The following is a 23,791-nucleotide window of genomic DNA, read 5'->3' as shown; positions in this document are numbered from 1 at the left end:
CTCATTATCTGGGGCTGTAATAATTTTATAAACAAACAATTGGGGTGTTAATAAAATCGGGGGAATGGGTAAATTCTATTTTGCATAAAAGGGTAGAAAACATGCTTATAGGGTCTACATGCCTTGTTTGCTATTTTGTTTGACATGTTCTATTTCTACACACTCATAGAAAGCATGCTCATAGGAAATCGCATACACTTCACTCAATTGTCTAAAGCATGTTTGAGTATTTGCTATACTTGTTTCCCGGTCTACTATTGTGCACATTTAGACAGCATGCCTATAGGATACAATAACACACGTTTTGCTAATGTTCCTCTAGATACGATGTATATAGGGTTTTACTTAATCAATCAATCAATTATTTCTATTGCTCTTAGCACACTGCCCTTCCAGATACCATGACTATAGGTTTTCTAAACAATTAATCAACTGCTTCTATTACACTGCTCCTTTAGATAGCATGACTACTTTGTTATTTCGTCGCATTGCCACACTTAGACAATATGCATATAGGGATAAAGTATATAAAATCAATTTTAGTTATCAACTACTAGAAATCCTGCCTATAGGACAATGCCATCTGCCTAGACACATATTTATAAAATCAGCGTGGATAATTCTGAGTTTACAAATAGTTTACTGCCTCCTCGCCTAAGCCATTGAGAGCAATAACATTGCCCATACGATAATGAAATTAAGAATCACCTAGAAATCATGCCTATAGGACTTTAAGTCTTAATTCTAAAACCATCTACTGCCTATTCTGCCGCGTGCATTTGTTGTCTATGCGTGGAGGCTAACTTGGGCCAATAATTTATTTTAAATGTCGCCTAGCTTTCTCATTTTCAGTAACTGATGTTTGGCTATCATTATATATTTTTAGTGCATTACTTACCTTACATTTTAATATTTTAATGCTAAATTTTACTATGTTTGTCCTTAATTGAGTTTTTTTTATGTGTAGGTACTTTGGAGTGAAATTGGGAGCAAAGTAGGTATTTTATGTGTATTTTATACACTACAAGAATGGATTCATTATTATTTAATTATTGGATATATAACGTTTAAAGTTTAATATTACAAAAGAAGACAAAAGAAATAATTGCAAAGAAATGAAAAGTTAAGTAGAAGAATGAGAAACGAAGGAGATTGAAATGTTAGGCAGCATTGAAAGAACGCCCAAGCAGATGTGAAACCTTTCTAGTTTTAGCACCAGGGCCAGCGCGAGGCGACCTGTGTGTGGGACTTTTCCTATTTCCTCCGGGACAAGATTATTTCGGCCCTACACGGTCCCAACTCGTATAAAAGGGGTCCTAAACCTATTTTGGAGAAAGGAGAACATTTTTTAGAGTAACTTTTGACAAGGGGAGAGAACAAAGCCCAAGTTAAGGAAAACAGGAAATTTCACTAAACATGCTGCACAGAGTTCAGATAGGCAGTTAAGACACGTAGGCATGCTATCCTAAACTAAACAAGATAGTTACATATCCTAGTGTAGCTCAGATAAGGAGAAACATGTTATTACTTAGTGAAGAACGGAGTTTTTCAACAAATAGCCTGTGTACGTACTAGTCACCTCACGTACACGGTGCTCACATATCAAAACAGTACCAAATCCTAAGGGGAGCTTCCCCCACATAAGGTTAGGCAAGCCACTTACTTCGAACCAAGCTCAATCAATCGGTCACAATGCCTATCCTACAAATATCCGACTCTGAATGGCCCAAATCTAGCCAAAAGAAACTACATATCATAAATACAACCATAATAGACTCATTTAATTAATGAAATCAAGACTTTAACAAAATTTCCGAAATCCGTCCTAAAAAGTCGACCAGGGCCCATGTCTCGGAATAGGGTAAAAGTTACAAAATATGAACACCCATTCACTCACGAGTTCAACCATATAAAAATTACTCAAATCCGACAACAAATCCCCTTTCAAAACTCTAAATTTTTGTTGAAGAAGTTCTTCCAATATTTCCCAATTTCAACCCCAAAATTCGAAATTAAAGAGGCAATTAATGATAGATTAGTGTAATATAACCAAAATGGAGTGTAGAATCATTACCCAATCGATATCTCTGAAACTCCCTCAAATTCTCGACCAAATCCGAGCTCCTAACTCAAGTTTTTGATAAAATGGAAAGCCCCCCATTTTTGGAAACAATATAAGTCGGCCCAGTGATTCCTTAATCGCGATCACGGAAATACCCTCGCGACCGCAAAGAACAAATTTGCTGCCCCAGAAATTAACTCTACGCGAACGCGTAAAACACCACATGAACGCGATGCTATGACTCTCATACTTATGCAATTACGAACAACCCTACGCGTTTGCGGTGAGCAAAGTGCGTAGCCCAGTTTTGTCCACTTAACCCTACGTGAACACGACCTTGTCTCTGCGTTCGCGAAGCACCACCTCACTTCACTACGCATTCACATGCCCCTGTCCGCGAACGCGATAAACAATTTCATCCTCTCGCCCAGCTAGCTTACGCAATCGCGGATCACCCCACACGATCGCGTATAAGGAAACCAGAACTCAAACACCGGAAAACTTCAGCAACCTCCTATGTCCAAAAATCGATCCGCTGGGCATCTGAAACACACCCAAGGCCCCCGGAACCTCAACCAAACATACCAACCAGTCCTAAATCACCATAGGAACTTAGTCGATCCCTCAAATCATAACAAACAATGCTAAAATCATGAATCACCCTCCAATTCAAACTTAATAAACTTGAAACTTCAAATTTTCACAATCGATGCCGAAACATATCAAACCACGTCCGATTGACCTCATTCAACATTACGGACCTACTCCAACTTCCGGAATTGGAATCCGACCCCGATATCAAAAAGTCCACTACCAATCAAAATCTTCAAATATTCGACTTTCGCCAATTCAAGCCTAAATCCGCTACCGACCTCAAATTCACAGTCCAGACATACTCCTAAGTCCAAAATTACCCAACGGATCTAACGGAACCAAAGGAACTCCATTCCGGAGTCATCTTCACACAGTTCCGACTACGGTCAAAATCCTATGACTTAAACTTCTGTTTTAGGGACTAAGTGTTCCAAAACACTCGGAAACCAAAAACAAAATCTTCCGACAAGTCACATAAGCAGAAAAAGATATGGGGGAAATAGTAAATAGGGAATCAGGGCTATTACTCTCAAAACGACCGGCCGGGTCGTTACACAAAGATTAATGCGTGTAACACCCAACAATTTTTCTTGTAGTGTATAAAATACATATAAAATCTCTACTTTACTCTCAATTTCATCTTCAAAGTCCCTAGAGATAAAAGAAACTCAATTAAGCACAAACATAGTACAATTTAGCATTAAAATATTAAAATATAATATAAGTAATGCACTAAAAATATATAATTATATCCAGACATCACTACCCCACACTTAAACGTTGCTCGTCCTCGAGTCAACCAATAAATTACTCTATCTTTGAGTACTCTACACCAATGACCATGGTTGATAGCAACAATTAAACTCTAGCATATGCAATCACATACACTTCCCTTTACTTATATCATTCTTCAAAACTATTCAAACAAAGACAATATGCCCACAACAATCCTAGCCTCAAAAACCAACTCAATATCGCAATGCACTCATGGCTTGAACATCCAACATCATAGAGAAGTCTAATAACGTTACATATCCCTCATGAAACCATGTGCCCTCACAACAAAAGCAAAGAGAGTAAGTTGAATCCACACACCTGAATCTCACGATCAAATATAGTTTAAGGACTCACCTGTATATAAAAGAAATCTCTCACTCTCACAAAGAAGTCACATGCATGCAATTGGTACCGTAGGCTTGCCCATAATGTAAATCTCTACTAATGTAGGCTCACTCAATCTTAAATCAATTAGAACTTTTTTGTGGTTGTAATGTGGGTTATAGGGATGGATAGGATATATTTAGTAATAGTGACTCAACCTCCTAATCACTTTAACACATCACATGATAACGTAAGCGCAAATTCCTCAATCCACTTTAGTTTCACAACTACAATCACCCCCAACAATGTTTCCTCTTTCTTTAAGTACTACTTTCGTCAATAGTATTCAATTGGCAATCAAGCAATTAAATAATTAAGCGCAGGATTGAATAAATAAACCAATATGTTAAATCAAGAAATCAAAATCAATATCTGAATAATAATATTCATGAAAGAACCACACCGTTGTGTGAAGATGAAGAAAATCTTCTAGACCAAATTGAGGAGCTAAAACGAGAATACCAATCATTAGACCATGTTTTTCTTTAGGATGCCAATATTGAGAAGAGTACTCTAGAGTCATATGAGGGAGTAGATAACATTACTTTGGGAGACTTGAGTGTATGTAAATATGAGGATGCAAATATTAGTAAACTTCATGAGTTAGGGCGCATTAGACCCCATTCCAATCATTTTTCTACATTGTGTTTAGATAGTAAGATAGTAATCAAGACATCTGAGCCTATGAGGAAGTCAAAGGGTGAGGATGAGAGTGCCTATATTCTTGAATTTGTTGTGCCAAAAAGCAAAAATTACACTCCTCATCTAAAAGCCGAGAAGTGTAGATTGAAAATTTTATTGCTTGGCCTGCTTATCTTTGTAGCCCCACCAAAGGAGCATAGCCGCATACTAGATTCCAAGTTAGGTGTACAATTCATAAGTTCGAGGTGGAGGCAAAAAGTGGTTCATGTCGTGCCGCGACGTTAAATTAGGCGCTTGTTGGGAGGCAACCCAGCTTTACTGCTTTCTTTTAGTTTTGATTTTTTTTTCTTATTGTATTATTTTTGTAGTGTTGTTTTACAGAGTAAATCATAATGCTTTTAATAAATTCAATACAGAACAACCCATAATAATCCCAAAACCCGGTGTCACAAGTGCATGAGCATCAACTAGTAAGGAAAATAAAATACAACATCTGTCCAAAAATACAAATTTGGACATGACAAATATAAATACTCTGAAGGAGACTCTGCTGGCTATGGATCGTACTAGAGAGTGCAGCTCACCTAAGTCCCCGCAATAACCGCACCTCTGCGCCCACAAGGCCTCTAGACATATATGTACTGCACAAAAATGTACAGCAAGTGTAGTATGAGTACGTAAATCAATACGTACCCAGTAAGTATCCCGCCTAACCCCGAAGAAGTAGTGACGAGGGGTGGACTACGACACTTACTATGGGCTATAAATAGGATATCAATGATATAATTAAGTATGGATTATATGAACGGTTGCAAGCTCAATATTTTGAAGTAAGTAAGCGGTTCTTTTATAATTAATAAATCTCCAAATTTATCTCCCATTATTTAACAATTTAACTCAGGCCGAGGAGGCAATATCATTATTTATAAATTTCAAGGCAAGAAATACAAGCATGCGCAAATCATGCCAAGGTTGTACGGCCCGATCCAACATATAAATATAAACTGTGCACTGCCAGAGGGTCGAATGGCGCGAACCATAGATGCATCTATTTAATATGCTGAGGCGTTCCGCCCGTTCCACAAAGATAAACACATTCAAACCACCAAATTAAGGATTTATTTAAGTTTGATGTTCAAAGAAATATCAATTCTCATTAACGGTCAAGTGACCCATCTGAAACCCAAGTAGGTGAAGTTTAACCTTTTGAAATTCCTTTATCAAGTTCCAATATGTTTTTAAACGGTTAAATTAATAAGTAGGATGCAAGCATCGCAAATATAACACAATTTGGGTCCTACACTACCCGGACATAAGAATAATAGTAGCTACGCACGGACTCTCATCACCTCGTGCGTGCGTAGCCCCCACAAATAGGAGCACATATTGATTTATTTCACCTGTGGGGTAAACTCCCCCTTACAAGGTTAAAAAGGAGACTTGCCTCGCTCCGAAGTTCCATAACCGGCTCTAAAGCTGCTCCAATAACTCAAACTGATGCCCAACGCTCCAAACTAGTCAGACAATGTGCAAACCAATGAAAATATACTCTAATACTCATAACAATTCAATTTACAACAATTCCCAACTCCGTTTGAAAAGTCGATAAAATCACCCTCGGGCCCACGTGCCCGGATTCCGAAAATGTTCGAAGATAATAATTACCCATAACCTTATGAACTCAAATATATGATTTATTTCCAATTCCATGCCCAAATTCGTGGTCAAAATGCAAAAATACCAATTTCTAGGTCTTTCTTCAAAATCCCAAATTTCTACATATTTTCATGTCTAAATCCATATATAATCCAAGTATTTAACTTGCAATAGGTGGTAATCACTTACCTTGACATATATAATGAAGATGGATCTCCAAAATCGCTCCAAGATCGGCTCACATGGCGGAAATGAAGTGAAAATGGCCAAAATCCTGTTTAAAACAACTCACTGCCCAGCACTGCCCTTCTTCGCATTCGTGACCAATGCCTCACATTCGCGAAGGCCAAATCCAGAAACCCCCAAATTCCTCTTCGCGAATGCGGGACTTTCTCCGCGTTCGCGAAGAAGGAAACCAGACACCAGCAACAGTAGTCCAAACAACTCCAATTTGGTCTGAAACCGCCCCGAATCACACCCGAGGCCCCCGGGACCCCGTCCAGTCATACAAACCAGTCCCATAATATAACACAAACTTGCTCGAGACCTAAAATCATATCAAACAACATCGAAATCATGAATCGCACCCTAATTCAAACTTTAATGAACTTTGAAACTTCAACTTCTACAATAGATGTCGAAACCTATCAAATCACGTCTGATAGACCTCAAATTTTGCACACAAGTCACATTTGACACTACGGACCTACTCCAACTTCCGGAATTGAATTCCGACCCCGATATCAAAAATTTCACTTCCGGTCAAACTTCTCAAAACCCTTCAAATTTCAAACATCCGCCAAACGACTCCAAAATGACCTACGGACCTCCAAATCCACTTCCGGACGCGCTCCCAATACCGGAATTACCATACGGAGCTATTCTCAGACTCGAAATTCAAACGGACATCGATAACATTGAAATGCACTTCAACCCAAATTTATGGAATTCTTCCAAAATGCTAACTTCCACAATAGGTGCTGAAACACTCCCGGGTCATCCAAAACCCGATCTGGACATACGCCTAAGTCCGAAATGATCATATGAACCTATTGGAACCTTCAATTCCCGATTCTGAGGTCATTTACTTAAAAATCAAACCTTAGTCAATTCTTCCAACTTAAAGCTTCCGAAATGAGAATTTTCTTTTCAAATCAACTCTTAACTTCCGAAATTATATTCCGACCACGCGTGCAAGTCAAAATTCCTGAAGTGAAGCTACTCATGGCCTCAAACTATTGAACGACGTGCTAGGGCTCAAAATGACCGGTTGGGTTGTTACACCTTCCTAGTGGATCAATCCCAACAAAACATGTGCTTATCATTCAGGCTAGACGGGTCATACCATTGAAGAATGTCGCATGTTGAAAGACAATATTCAGACATTGATCGACACTAAGGTTAGACAAGCAAAGAAAGCTACACCGAATGTCACACCCTCTCCCGGATCACAGGGGTGAGGGGGTAAATGTAATAGAAATTGATGAGGAATGGGATCAGGAAGGGTCCATCGGACTCATTCGAGAATGAGACGCTCCCAAAATATCTCCAGTCGCCCTCACGCCAGTCGTGGTACAAACCCAGGCACCATTTGAGTTTGAGGTAGCTACACCCTTCACTATAATGGTAGCTCCCACACCATCTTACGAGCCTGATGTCGTCCCATGGGATTATGTTGCGGAAGCAAGAAGAAAGGGAAAATCCAAAATGGAAAAACCAGGTTCCGCGCAAGGTATGACTAGAACTAGCAGAGTTTACACACCTGAGAATCTGGGAGGAGTGAGCAAAAAAGTCGCACCTAAGCCTCTTGTTGTTGGGACTGGCACTGACGATCTTTGGATGAAGATACAAGCAAGGGAATACTCTGTTGTTGACCATCTGAACAAGACCCTCGCTCAGATATCCATCTTATCACTGTTGCAAAACTCAGATGCACACAAGAATGCCTTGATGAAAGTGTTAAGTGAAGCTTATATACCCGCCGGAATCATTAGTGGAGACATGGCTAACATGGTCGGACAGGTACTGGAGAGTCATAAAATTACTTTCCACGAAGACGAGTTACTGCCAAAAGGGTTGAGTCACAACAAGGCGATCCATATCACAGTGCAATTTGAGGACACGTTCATTGCCAGGGTCGTGATAGATGGAGGCTCAAGCCTGAACATATGCCCACTGACCACTCTGAAAAGATTAGGTAAAGGCATTCACGAGATAAGGATAGGAAGCATGAATGTGAAGGAGTTCGACGGATCCCAGAGAGCCACTATCGGGGAAATCAACCTTGATCTACAGATAGGTTCGACTTGGTTTGATGTTGAGTTCCAAGTGCTAGATATATCTTCTACTTACAACCTATTATTGGGACGACCATGGATACACGCAGCTGGGGAAGTGGCTTCCACTCTGCACCAGATTTTGTAGTTCGAGTGGAATCATCGGGAGGTAATCATTCATGGAGACGGAAGCAACCCTATCTACAACAGCCAAACTATTCCAGTCATCGAAAATATGAGGAAGTTGGGTGAAGAAACATATCACCGCATTAAGAGGGTGAACGCAATTGAAAAGGATCGATGGTGGAGCAAGAAAATAGAAAGCATGTTGCTATGGACTGGATATTAACCAGGCAAGGGTCTTGGCAAAAAACTTTAGGGGATCACTAAACCCGTACAACCATAATATCATCGCACGACCTTTGGACTCGGTTATGAATATACCGTGCAAGAGTATTAGGATTGGATACCTCCATGGTGCGCCAATTACTATCTGCTGGAACAATCCATGCCACATAAGCACTAGACATAAAGTCAAGCTGACATGATGTGGGGATCTAAAGAAGATGAGATTTTGGCTGGTATGAGGAAGCTGTTTCTAGATGAAGAATACATGGACTGCAGTGCAATTGTTGAGGAGGAGGAGGATGAGGAGGAAGACCTTACCATTCAAACAGTGGGAGAAGGAGCTATTCTCAAGAACTGGACCGCCGTACCATCCCGGGCTCGCCGAGTTCCTGGGTAGCCTAGCAAATTAGCATGGCTTATTTTCAAATTGTTTTGAGCATTTAAAACATTTTCAGTATTTTTTTTTGAAATAATTACTTGAGTCATCAAGTTGTATTTGTTGACATTTTTAAAAGTTTAATCAATGCATTATTGTTTTTCGTATTTATGATAATCTTTCTACATTCTTTCAGCATAATTATTACATATCCTGATAAACTTACGACTGTGACATGTAATGAGACAACGCAACATAAGGACGGTGATTCAGGAGATCTGGAAGATGATATAATACCTGAGGAAATTTTCAAAGAAGTAGAGAACTTTGAATACAAACCAAAGTCTAATTTGGAGGAAACTGAGGTCGTTAACTTAGGGGATTCTGAAACAGTGAAGGAAACTCATATAAGAATTCATCTATCACCGTCAGAAAAGGAAGAGTATATTAGGTTCCTAAGGGAATATGAGGACATCTTTGCATGGTCCTACGATGATATGACTGGGTTGATCATATCCATAGTAGCTCACAAGCTACCTACCAATCCCATGTGTCTACCGATAAAGCAGAAGCTCAGAAAGTTCAATCCAGATGTGAGTCTGAAGATAAATAAGGAGGTCACCAAGCAAATCAAAGCCAAGTCTCTTTGAGTGGTCTAATACCCGACCTGGTTAGCCAACATTGTGCCAGTTCCGAAGAAAGATGGGAAAGTTAGGGCATGTGTCGATTATCGAGATCTGAATAGAGCAAGTCCCAAGGATGATTTCCCATTGCCTAAGATACATGTATCGATCAACAACTGTGCAAAACATGAGCTCCAATCGTTTGTGTATTGCTTCGCGGGATATCATCAGATCTGGATGGACGAAGAGGATGCCAAAAAGACCGCCTTTATCACACCATGAGGGATATATTGTTACAAAATGATGTCGTTTGGTTTGAATAATGCTGGGGCTACCTACATGAGGGTCATGATGACTATATTCCATGATATGATACACAAGGAAATAGAGGTGTATGTGGATGATGTTATCATCAAATCCAAAAGGAGCTCAGATCACATAGCAAACCTGAAGAAGTTTTTCGACCGACTTCAAAAATACAATTTGAAGTTGAACCTCGCAAAATATGCCTTTGGAGTCCCTACGAGAAATTTTCTAGGTTTCATCGTCAGCCGCCGAGGTATTGAGTTAGACCCGTCAAAAATCAAAGCTATCCAGGGCTTGCCACCCAAAGAATAAGAAGGATGTGATGAGTTTTCTAGGATGCCTCAATTATATCATCCATTTTATAGCACAATCAACAATGATATGTGAGTCGATCTTCAATATACTGAGGAAAGATGTTGTAACAAGCTGGACTGAAGAATGCCAAAGAGCCTTCGACAAAATCAAAGAGTATTTATCTAAACCGCCCATGTTGGTCCCGCCAGAACCAGGAAGACCTCTACTGCTTTATATGTCCATGTTGGATAGAGCCTTTGGCTGCGTTCTAGGACAACATGACGAAACTGGGAGGAAAGAGAAAGCGATATATTATTTGAGCAAAATTTTCACGCTTTACGAGGTCCGTTACTCTTTGTTGGAGCGCACCTGTTGTGCTCTGACATGGATAGCCCAGAAGTTGAGACATTATTTCTATACGTACACTACATATCTCATATCAAGGATGGATCTACTAAAATACATCTTTTAGAAACACATGCCTACGGGTAAGTTAGCAAAGTGGAAGATATTGCTAAATGGGTTCGACATCATCTATGTAACTCAGAAGGCAGTCAAGGGGCAAGCATCGGCTGATCACTTGGCGGAGAATCCCGTAGATGGAGAATATGAACCACTAAATACATATTTTCCCGACGAGGATATGTCATTTGTAGGTGAAGATATTACCGAAGCATACAATGGTTGGAGGATGTTCTTCGACGAAGCAGCAAACTTCAAGGGAGTGGGCATCAGAGCTATCTTAGTATCAGGAACCGGTCAACATTACCCGGTATCCGCAAAACTCAGGTTCAAATACACAAACAATATAGCAGAATATGAGGCCTGCATCTTCGGACTCAGGTTGGTCGTTGACATGAACGTTCAGAAGTTACTGGTAATCGGAGATTCTGATCTATTGGTACACCAAGTACTAGGAGAATGGGCTACTAAGAACAGTAAAATATTGCTATACTTACACTGTGTACACGAGTTGATCAAGAGATTCACAAAGATAGAATTCAAACATATTCCGAGGATTTAGAACGAGTTCGCAGATGCATTAGCTACCTTGTCTTCCATGATACAACATCCAGACAAGAATTTCATCGACCCTATCCCAATAGGAATTCATTAGCAGCCAGCCTATTGTGCTCATGTTGAAGAGGAGTTCGACAAAAATCCATGGTTCCACGACATCAAGGAATACCTGGAAAAGGGAGAATACCTAGAGAATGCTACACACACTCAGAAGCGCACACTTCAAAGATTGTCCAGCCATTTCTTTCAAAGCGGGGGAACTGTGTATAGAAGGACTACTGATTTGGGATTACTGCGATGTGTCAATGCCAAGGAAGCATCTAGATTACTCGAAGAGATACATGCTAGAACTTGCAGACCTCACATGTACGATTTCATTTTGGCCAAGAAGATATTAAGAGTGGGGTATTTCTGGATGACTATGGAAGCAGATACATGATTATATGATACGAGTACCGCCCAACAAACTCAATGCAATGAGTTCACCCTGGCCTTTCTCTGCTTGGGGCATGGATGTCATCGGACCAATTGAACCCGCTGCTTCAAACGGACACAGGTTCATTTTGGTGGCCGTAGACTACTTCACAAAATAGGTTGAAGTCGCATCCTATAAGACTCTGACTAAGAAGGTCGTAGCAGATTTTGTCCGAGATCGCATTCTTTGTCGATTCGGAGTGCCCGAGTCAATCATTACTGACAATGCCGCCAATCTCAACAGTAACCTGATGAAAGCTAGGTGTGAAACATTCAGGATCAAGCATCAAAATTCTACAGCATACAGGTCGCAAATGAATGGAGCAATAGAAGACGCCAACAAGAACATCAAGAAGATATTAAGGAAAATAGTGGACAACTACAGAAAATGGCATGAAAAGCTACCATTTGCTTTTCTCGAATACTGCACCACAATTCGTACATCAACTGGGGCAACTCCCTATTTACTGGTCTATGGTACCGAAGTTGCTATCCCTGCCAAAGTATAGATCCCTTCCTTAAGAATTATACAAGAAGCCGAGCTCAGTGACGCATAATGGGTACGGACACGGTACAAACAACTAGCTCTCATTAATGGTAAAAGAATGAATGCAGTGTGCCATGGTCAACTCTACCAGAACAGAATGGCAAGGGCTTTCAATAAAAAGGTCAAGTCAAGGAAATTCACACCGGGGCAATTGGTGTTAAAGCAAATCTTCCCACATCAGGATGAAGCAAAGGGGAAATTCTCACCCAACTGGCAAGGCCCTTACATGGTTCACCGAGTACTAACAGGAGGAGTGCTTATACCCGCAGAAATGGATGGAAAGATCTGGCCAAAACCTATCAATTTGCAAGCAGTCAAGAGATATTATATTTAAGACTATGTTTGCACTTTCTATTTGATGTAACCTAAACTACGCTTGACCTGATTCCTATTTAAGAGGGGGTACGTAGACAGCCTGTGGGTTCGGTCACATCATAATAAAATCTTCCTTCCCCTCTATGGTCAGAAACTGAGGCAAGATTTTGAGTTTGTCAAATCTCATTATGTCAAGGATCACCAAGAAAAGTATTGCCAGAAGTAGGCATTAAACTAGGGCAGAATTTTGAGGAGGGTCTTCAAAATTCCGAGTTGAGTAGGTTGCAATGTCTCAAAACATGTCATAGTCTCTGATTCAAACATTATTTGTATCATCACACATTTTGAACAAACTGCATTTTTATATAAATGACTCATCACAAATGCATTTTCCGAAAATTTCATTTTCTGTAGTAGCCAGACGTTACCCAGGGTAACTCAAATAAGACCTCAAGATAAAATGAAGAATTGAAGGCACGAACCAACCTTTCTCCCACAACTCACAATATTTCTTTGTATGCAGGCACAATGAACATAACAAGCACGTCCGCAAATATATACATACAATAAGATCACTATCTTCACACCAACAAAAGTCGCCAAGCACAAACGCGTCAAGCTAAGAATCATTTTCCCTCTCACATTTAATCGTTACTCTTCCTGTATAGGGCTAAACACTGCCCTCATCATTGCATAAGGCTAAGCATTGCTTTCCCTTGCATGAGACCAAGCATTGTCTCCATTATTTGCATGAGGCTAAGCACTGCCTCTATCATTCCATAAGGCTAAGCATTGCCTTCCCTTGCACGAGACTAAGCATTGTCTCCATTCTTTGCATGAGGCTAAGCACTGCCTCCATCATTGCATAAAGCTAAGCACTGCCTTCCCTTGCATGAGACTAAGCATTATCTCCACCATTCTTTGCATGAGGCTAAGCACTGCCTCCATCATTGCATAAGGCAAAGCACTGCCTTTCTTTGCATGAGACAAAACACCGTCTCTATTCTCTACATGAGGCTAAGCACTGCCTCTGCATAGGGCTAAACACTGCCTCACCATTGCATAAGGCTAAGCACTGCCTTTCCCTACATGAGACTAAGCATTGTCTCTACTCTTTGCATCGAGCTAAAACACTGCCCTCATTTTATATAAGACTAAGCTTTGTCTCGTCTCGTTCTCGCATATGACTAAGCGTCACTTGTTTCCTCTATCAAACGATTGATACTACCGCATATTTGCATTTCATGGGCTAAAACATCGCCACATTGTTCGAAGGCGTCATAGTCCGAAGGCACCATCCTCATAGCCTGAACATACCATGCCATGGCCTGAGGATCTCTCGAAATTGCATATCATCATTCAAAGGCGTCATAGTCCAAAGGCACCATCCTCATGGCCCAAGGACACCATTTCATATCCTGCGAATCCCTTATCATACGCTTCATGGCCCAGGATATCATGGTCTAAGGACATCATCCTCGCCGTCCAAAGATAACTCTCATGGTCCGAAGGGAATTTGCATCATGTTTAAATTTTCACAATAACCCCATATATATTCGCGTGCATCGTATTTTAAATTTTGCAGGAAACTCAGGAGGTAATCATTCTACAAACAGAAGGTAACCGTTCTACTCGGGAGGTAACCGTTCTACAAACTGTTCACAATGTTCACAACCTTTGATCATCTCAAACGTAACCGACGATCAGCAATTGATTACCCTTTGTTCTGTAACCACTCAAGTATTCACCTTATACACATCTGTAACATTCAAATTCGCGTTCATAGCTTTGCCTGAAATTATCAGTTACTCATGACCCTATCATATCCAACAGATTCTTTGCGAAACACACAACTACTCTTATAACAACTCCATCGGTTTCGTTCGCCGTTGGATCCAGAACTACACACGGCCTGATTTTCGTAATACCGGGGATATGTAGGCAACTCAAGAACCAGGGTTCGGCCCCCATTTTTTCAAAAAACGCATCTTCTCCCGATCATTTCGGACAAAATTGGTCATCATTTTCTTTACCCCACAACACTTTTTATCATTCCCGGGTAAAGAGGGGCAGTTTTTGATACCCAATTTCACCCTCACATTTTATAAATATAATTTTTTGCATTATTACCTAATTTACAGGGGTCATATAAGTATTTTCTATAATTTTCCATAATTTTTAAAGCTTTAAAATTGATTTTCTTGCATTTAAATTACTCGAATATGTATTAATTACCCCTTTAAATTATTTGGGATGACGTAATCACCCAAATTTATTCTTTGCATCCACATATATTTTTTATAATATTTTTACTTCATTTATATAATTATATTGGTGTTTTTTTGAGTTATTTAAATTTTTTACAATAATAGCCAATATTTTACAACTAATTGCATTTTTATTATTCTATTTAAGGTCATAATAACTTTATATATGTTTACAACCTTCAGATCTTATTTGTAAATACTTATTTGTTTAAATAATATTTTTATACTTAATTAGCTATTTTATTAATTTATTTTCTCTTAATTTTATTATTTTAAAATCTTGCCCAAGTGATGCCTAACTCTCAGACCAATTAAGGTCCAAACAAATGAGCCCATTCCTGTCGACCCCCAAAAGCCCAACACTTAACAACCCAATAGGTCCTCTCCAGTCCACGACCCGTTACACCCGACCCAGCTCATTTAAATATCAGTCGTTGATCAAAAATGATCAACGGCTCACAACACTTCCCCCCTATCTCCTTATATCTCCTCAACCTAAACCCTAGCCCATTCTCAACCCCGCAGCCTCCCTCAAGCACTCCCTTTCATCTCTCAAACCTAAACCCTAGCGACCAAAAGTTTCTCACCCATTTTCTCTACATTTTTTCCTCGAACTAGAGATCTTCTTACCTTTTCTGAATGCTTACCACTATGATATGGTAATACTATGTATTGGTCCATATATATGGAAGGTGTATTTCGTATAAATCGGGTCCAAATGAGCTCGATCTTGAAGATCTTGTGGGATTCCGGCTAGGTACATCAAAGGACATGGAGTATCTCTCTGATTGGTCACATTTCCATCGAGTCTGGCTTGATTAGGGTTTGCCTTACTTGTTGCCCTAAATCCGATTTGAATTGGTTTGCATGTGGTCTTTTCCTTATTCTGTATGACTTATGTCCTTTCCTTATTCTGCGTGATTGGTCTTCTTTCCATTTTTGTTTACTTGTTATTACTACTATCCCTCCCCTGATTCCCTTTAGACAGACCCTAGTCACTATTATTCTCTCACTCTTACTTGTTCTATACTATTCTAAAACTTGAGCTCTTGGCCGGCTGAAAGGCAAGCCCACCGGAATCCTCTCTACCCCTCTAGTCCGAGCACTTCTCGGGGCTCATTCGAAGCTCCTGTGAACTCTGACGCACTAGGATTTGAGTTCTGGCTATTGTTCTTACTTTGCTACTGATTATCCTCTATTTGTTATTAAATCGACAAATTGGTAAGTGTTCAATCCCTCACAATTATGTTTCTTCCCTGTTTGGGTTCATGCTTCTAAACATCGGTGTTATGTGGACCTTTCTGATCCAATATGATGCTCTGCCGATCTCACTTTGAATTTCTTCTGCAACCTTTCATCAGAAATTATATCAGTTTGCTTATGTTCATTTAGTATAGTCAATTTGGGAAGAGTTCTAGGTTGTTATGTTTGTTTGAGGCTTTCATGTTTATGTATGCTTAAATTCCTACATTGACTGTCTAATATTGAACCCTTTTCTCATGTCTCACTTCGAACACTTGCACTGAAACTCCTATGGAATTAATGCCTTGCTTTAATGGGTCCTTTTCTGCTGAACCCTTTATGTGTAATCTACTGTTACCCTGCAAATTGATCCATGATCATCCCACAGTGCAACACTATTTTAATATCTAACCAAACATGTTTCTATGCTATTTGTAACATTGACGATTGTATTCCTCAACTTGTTAATCATGTACCCTCCAGTATTTCCAAAACTTCTAGTTGAATCTCAATGAATTTAGCTTCTTCTGTTACACATGGTCAATTGGTATAAGTCATAAAATCTGCCTGTCTTAACAACCTTAAATTGTTATGTTTACCCTGAGTTCTTAGATTTGAGTCTTTGTGTTACACCCAGTATGTCAAGTTGTTTGTCGACTGTTGTAAGACGGCACCCACCAGTCTGTTTGTTATATTGTTTAGGTTCTCATGATAGAAACTTGCATGTGAAATGATTATTCTCTTAACTAAAACTTTGTATGTCTTCTATGATTAAAGTTACTAAGTCCAAAGTCCCTTTGACTAGTTCTAAATCATGCCTTAAGCTTGATTTCTGAAACTTGGCATTGTATGTGTTCACTCTGTTAATTAAATAGACATGCCTCTTAAGTCTTCCTAGTGTGTGACTGTGTTCAGCATACTACACCCTTTCCCTTTGTTGAATAATTGCTCACTCATGAACTTATGTTATAAGCCCTGCTGATTCTCCTAGTTCTCATGTTCTCGGCTAAATCAATCCTGTCACTTTTGCTTCTGAAATGTCATGTGAATTCTACTAATTGTCATATAATCATGTCGCTATGAGGCATTGCTTCAGGACTGTTTAATTGATTCCATGTGTGCTCCATTAACTTATGTGGTTAAGTGGTCAATCTGTAATTGTTGGGTTTGGTATAAGTTCATGTGTGGCCTTGGGCTGTGCAAGGGGACACACTCTCCTGTTTGAAATGCGTTTGGATCTGGGCCTGCTATTCGTATTAAAGGAAGCCTGTCGAAGGCCCAGGCAATACTGGGTTACTCTTCTTGGGCATGTTCCCAGACCTGCAGTTGTTCCTTTATGTAATATTTGTACTTGTACTCATTATCTGGGCCTATAATAATTTTGTAAACAAACAATTGGGGTGTTAATAAAATTGGGGGGAACGAGTATATTCTATTTTGCATAAAAGGGTAGAAAACATGCTTATAGGGTCTACATGATTTGTTTGCTATTTTGTTTGATATGCTCTATTTCTACACACTCATAGAAAGCATGCTCATAGGAAACCGCACACACTTCACTCAATTGTCTAAAGCATGTTTGAGTATTTTCTATACTTGTTTCCAGGTCTACTATTGTGCACATTTAGACAACATGCCTATAGGATACAATAACGCATGATTTCCTAATGTTCCTCTAGATACCATGTCTATAGGGTTTTTTAATCAATCAATCAATTATTTCTATTACTCTTAGCATGCTGCCCTTCCAGATACCATGACTATAGGTTTTTTAAATAATTAATCAACTGCTTATATTACACTGCTCCTTTAGATATCATGATTATAGGATTTTAATCAACTAATCAATTACTTTGTTATTTTTGCCGCATTGCCACACTTAGACAACTTGCCTATAGGGATAAAGTATACAAAATCAATTTCAGTTATCAACTACTAGAAATCCTGCCTATAGGACAATGTCATCTGCCTAGACACATATTTATAAAATCACCGCGGATAATTCTGAGTTTACAAATAGTTTACTGCCTCCTCGCCTAAGCCATTGAGAGCAATAACGTTGCACATACGATGCTGGAATTTAGAATCACCTAGAAACCATGCCTATAGGACTCTAAGTCTTAATTCTGAAACCATCCACTGCCTATTCTGTCGCGTGCATTTATTGTCTATGTGTGGAGGCTAACTTGGGCCTTTAAATGTCTTTACGTGAAGTCCTATCTATTTTGAATGTTGCCTAGCATTCTCATTTTGAGTAACCTAAGTTGAGTTTAGAACCACCTCATAGTAGGTCCAAAGCCTCCTGGACTATAGGTATGGGACGAGAAGCGTATGCATAGGATACGGTTTAGAATTGAACTAGAACGCCTTAAGTAACAACTTCAACATAGTAATCGGGTCGCAGGAGATGATAGTATGTTCCCGCTGAATAATATGAGCAACCCCTACCTTAAGGGAGTTGCGAAGTATTATTTATGTTGTACGGGGTGATCCTTTAGGATAAAAAGCTTAGGATCCCCCCCCTTTATATACTTGTTATTCACACTTAGTCATTTAACGTAGGCTAATGCCGTTTTACCCTTTGTAATCTTTATGATTTGTACTGATCATCTATTCTTATGTGTTATAATAAAGTTTTCAACTTTTATACCTTTCCTCGCTTGTTTGATCACTTAGCCTAATCATCTAATCCACATAGTTTAAATCGGGACCCACAGTTGTGGACCTTGAAGAGGGCCTAACACATTCTCTTTGAGGTAATTTGAGTCCTTACCCGATCTTTGGTGACGTAGACTAATCAAACAGAGTTATTTATAAATAGGTGCCCTAACGCACCTTAAAAATTGTTAGGTGGTGACTCTTCTCTTTTAATACGTCTCTTAAAAGAGTTGTCACACGTAAAAGCCCGCCTTCGCGAGAAAACGGACGCGACACCCCGGGTTGACTTTTGTTGACTTTTTGAAAAAACTATAAAAATCTTAACTTTATCTATTATAATTGAATTTCCTGGCATTGTTTGATGATATTGAGTCGATTTTGGTTAGATTTTAGCCGTGTGGAGGCGGATTTTAAGGGAGAAACTATTTTTGAGTGTTGAATTGGCCTAATCGAGCTAAGTGCCTTGCCTAACTTCGTGTGGGGGAATTACCTCTTAGGATTGGTATTGTTTGATTCAATTGTACTAAGTGAAAATCCGTGTACGCAAGGTGACGAGTGGGTACACGGGTTGTGCATAGTATTTGACCGGTTTAGGCTACTTAGATTATTTTCATGTTTTAATTGAAATACCATATTATGTTGTGAGTTCTCATAGTCGAATCATCCTTAATTGTGTTAGATTATCCTTAAATGCCTTAGTTGACTTGTTCAGTATTTTTTCTACATCTTACTTGCTAAATTGCTCCCATGCTATTAGTTGAACTTGTTGCCCCCTTATTGTTATATGTTACCTCTTCATTGTTAATTATTATTGTTTGAATTAATTGTTCATGTTTCCCCCTTTACTTGTTGACTTCCATTATTTGAGATTCATTGTTGCAAATTATTTTCCTTTATTGTGAGCTAGTCTTATCTAATATCGTGGTTATACATTATTTTCTTATTGTTGAGTTATTTGGTATTAAAATTGTGAAAGTCGTTAATACGTTGAGGCGATGTTGGTTATTGTTGAAACATCTATCTTATTGTTTCAGAAGGTTTTCATCTATTGTTCAGTTATTTTTCGCAATTTGTTAATTCATACCTGTTCAGTTTTCATCATTGTTAGGCTTATCTAGTCGTAGAGACTAGGTGCCATCACGACATCCTACGGAGGAAAAATTGGGGTCGTGACAATGTGCACATATGTCAATTGACTGAATCACACTAAATATTTGTCTCTTTTGGTATATTTCTCTTTTGATGTCTCATTTACCATCATTGAAAGTATTCTTTGTAAGCAATCGTATAACACCTGATTATTTTGATCCTAACACAATTCACTATATAAAAGAGAGTATAAAATATCGAGAGAACAATCTAACAAAGAGGCATACACAAATAGCAGGCTAACACTTGTCTCAAGAATTTTTCCCTAAACAAAACTCTCAAAACCATTTAGGGACTATATTGTTGATGTTATTAAGTGAGAAGAAAGGAACCTCAATTTATAGAAGTCCAAAATCGATTTTTCCATAAAAAGGACTAGCCAAATATGAGAGATTCATAATTTCTTTCAGAAAAAGAAACAAATCAATTATGTTAAATATGTTGCTCTTCCTTCAAGAGATAGGAAACCCCAATCGATAAACATATCAAGACAAACACCTAACATGTAAGTGTCTCCCTCGTAAATATTAGACTACCATCTAGATTTATAGCCTGTTTGGCCAAGTATTGGTCAAAAATAATATTTTTTTTCAAAGTTAAGGGGTTTGGCTAAACTTTTAGAAGGAAAATAGTACTTTTTGAGAAAAAATGAAGCTATTTTTGAAAACCTGAAAAGGTAGTTTTTTCACAAAAGTACTTTTGAAAAAATATACTAAGAAGTACTTTTTAAAAGTTTGATCAAACGTTAATTGTTGCTCAAATGTGCTTTTTATTTATTAACCAAATACAAATTGCTTCTCCCAAAAGTAAATTTTTTGTAAAATATTTTTTCAAATAAGTTAATTTTAGAAGTTTCGCCAAACATGCTATTAGACTGATAGCGTGCATGAACAACATATATGAATAACTCAACAAAAAAATATATTGTTGATGTGATGTAGAGCCTATCTATTGCAGCTTGGTGTCTGTAAATAAGTAGAATTGGAAATTCTTTTTTTTTTAAAGTAAAAAAAAAAAAAAAAAAACAGATGACAAAAAGAGTATTATCTGTCACGAAAGTGTCTATTTCAAGTAAAAACCCTCATAAAATATGGACTTCTTTATAAGTTGATGTTAGGTTTTTCCCGAATTCTATCATAATTAAAATTATTCCATATTTAACTAATCCGTTTCTTGGAGGAGAAATTTCATACTTCTATAAATTGAATATCTTCCCTTCCCACAAGTACAATAACATCCTTAATGTAGTCATTAAAAAGTTTTATTTGGGGGAGAATTTATTCTCTTAATAAGTTTGATTTTTCTTTTAATATTAGTAGGTCATGACTTGACTAAACCATATTAATATAATATGCTTCTTTGATATATTTTTTTCTTACCTGATTTATCGTCCACCAAAATTTCTTTTTTGTTAGCTTTCACGCTACGCCTCGATATTTTCGACTGTAACAGTTGATGATAACTTTAGCATCCATATCTAGTTCCAGATTGTGTTCTAGTCCTACCATTTCATATAATTATGCACTAAAGATGAAGGGAGATGAGAAAAAAAATATTTGGACTACAATTTGAAAAAGGATTTCAAGTAGTCAATTGAAAACTAATTATAAAAGAAAGGAATAGACTAACAAAGGAGTAAAGAGATTGAAAATAGCAAAGCTTACTGAAATCTTTGAGATGTGGAAAGCAAGAGAATAATAAATTAAAAAGACATGTTGGGAGGGTAAACAAATTTGAGAGAATGGTCTCTATGATATCTATTGATCATGAGGATATTTAGTATTCTAGCCTCAGGCTTGTTATTACTTCTATACTAATGAAATTGACACGCTTCGCACGATTGTTAAAAGAAAGAAAGAAAAAGAGAGCTAAAGAGATGAACATGCGTGATAAGTGATGCATTAAAAGTAAAATTAGAAACTTATAAATAAAAATATAAAAATAAAATCAACTAATAAGTTCCATTACATTACAATCTAATACAAGAATAGTACACAAATTTGTATAGAATAACACGACTCAGAAGACTGCCGTACATACACTAGCAATTAAAGGAGCAAGGTTTTGACTTGGTTATGATTTATGAATCAGTTGGCAAGCAATGCTTCTAACGTAACTTGATTTCTTTTCTTTTGCGTCTTGAGAAAAGAAAGATAGGAGTAACAAATAAATAAATAATATTAATTCTTGCACAAAAACAAAATAATAAAAAGCTCTACAGTAATATTTAGAAATTAGACTCTTCACATGCATGAAGGTAATTAGACATATTTAGTATAGAAAATATGAGAGAGCAAAGATAATCATTGTCATAAATGGTCACCATATCATTTTTTAGAAATTGAGTTGGAAAGTTTATGATCCTTGTGGCAGATTACACCAATATCTTTTCCCATATTGATTCGTCTAGTTCTTGGGTAACACTACTAGAAAGTCGGCAAAAATCGACCAAGGTCGACCGATCAACTTTGGTCGGTCAAAAAACCGATCAAAGTTGGTAGATTTTTCAAAATATTTTATTTTTTAATTTTTTTTTTACGAAACCGACCAACTTTGGTCGGTTTTCTTTAGCGCAAAAACGCGAGAAACTATTTTTGAGTCTCGCAAAATTTATTTTTCAAGAAACCGACCAACTTTGGTCGATTTTTCAATTAAAATAAATAAAAATTAATATTAAAAAAATCGACCAAAATTGGTCGGTTAATTCGGCCGGTCATTTAAAAAAACCGACCAACTTTGGTCGGTAATTTTACTTTTTAATAAAACCGGCCAACTTTGGTCGGTTATTTTCGTGCGAAAATACAATTAAAGAGTATAAATCAAATAAAAGGCAGTCTTAAAACAAAATGCACCAATGATCTAGTTGTAGAATAGTATCCTGTCACAGTACAGACCCCGGTTCGATTCATCTTTTGATTACATAATTAAAATACCGACCAACTTTGGTCGGTTTTTTTTTTTGCAATATCTTTTTTTTTTTTGAATTTAATTGACCGACCAAAGTTGGTCGGTTTCCGACCAACTTTGGTCGGTATTCCTTTCCGACCCCTAAAAGATCATCCATACGTAAATGGTCGTATTTTGGTCGGTTATTGGCCATTACCGACCAACTTTGATCGGTTTTTACCGGATTTCTAGTAGTGTAATCACATACCAACTAAAGTCAATTATGCTAGTAATTAATAATAAGGAATTAAATTTCTTCGAATCTGTATTCTGCAAACAATAATATTTTCTTTTCCATGAAGATTCTTTAACAAAGCCACCATGAAATCGATCTACTAACAAAAGTCAAATGGAAGATGGTCAAAATTTATTTGTTGTTTCATTTCACATACTATTGATGTAGAGTTGCAGACTTATATTTTTTCTGTCCCTTTTCGAACTTCCAATTTTTAAATCTAGGAAGTCCAATTTTGTTTTAGTGTAGATTTTACTCTAATTTGGATTGGTCATTCTTATTCTTATTTTATTACAACAGAAATAAACATAGATTAATACTTTTTCTTTTAATTCTTGTACTATTTAGACACCTTAAGTTACGACAAATAATACACATAGAGTAACTTCTATTTTTATTTATTTAGTTTTAGCACAAGATATGTAAGGTTTCTTACTTTGTAGCTAGTAAGTATAATTTTCTTTATTTTCTATTATGGGAAAAAGATTTTAAAAGGGAGAAAAAGGAAAAATGTGGTCACAGTGTCATATTAATTTCCTTTTTATTACTTTTCTCTTTTTTTCCCTTTTTCCTTTCTTCTTTGTCTCTAAGCCATTACCG

The 23,791-nt window shown here is 37.7% G+C and overlaps 1 protein-coding gene across 1 annotated transcript; it reads left to right on the top strand.

Moving 5' to 3' along the window:
- Window positions 1–10,816: 10,816 nt before the first annotated feature.
- Window positions 10,817–12,341, top strand: LOC138901682 (uncharacterized). The gene is made up of 3 exons (XM_070189463.1): window positions 10,817–11,276; window positions 11,484–11,763; window positions 12,110–12,341. The coding sequence occupies exons 1-3, from the start codon at window positions 10,817–10,819 to the stop codon at window positions 12,339–12,341; spliced, it is 972 nt and encodes a 323-aa protein (XP_070045564.1).
- Window positions 12,342–23,791: the final 11,450 nt, after the last annotated feature.

This window comes from Nicotiana tomentosiformis, chromosome 11 (genome assembly GCF_000390325.3).
Source record: "Nicotiana tomentosiformis chromosome 11, ASM39032v3, whole genome shotgun sequence".
NCBI lineage: Eukaryota > Viridiplantae > Streptophyta > Magnoliopsida > Solanales > Solanaceae > Nicotiana > Nicotiana tomentosiformis.
The sequence above is the reverse complement of the archived record's forward strand: the minus strand, read 5'-3'. Positions and strand labels throughout refer to the sequence as shown.

Bases quoted from the DNA above. Each gene is read 5' to 3' on its own strand.
- LOC138901682 (XM_070189463.1), top strand. From the start codon at position 10,817: ATGCCTACGGGTAAGTTAGCAAAGTGGAAGATATTGCTAAATGGGTTC. The intron at 11,277-11,483 runs GTAAAATATTGC...CTCATGTTGAAG, and splicing joins AGAATGGGCTACTAAGAACA to AGGAGTTCGACAAAAATCCA. The intron at 11,764-12,109 runs GTATTTCTGGAT...TGAAACATTCAG, and splicing joins AAGAAGATATTAAGAGTGGG to GATCAAGCATCAAAATTCTA.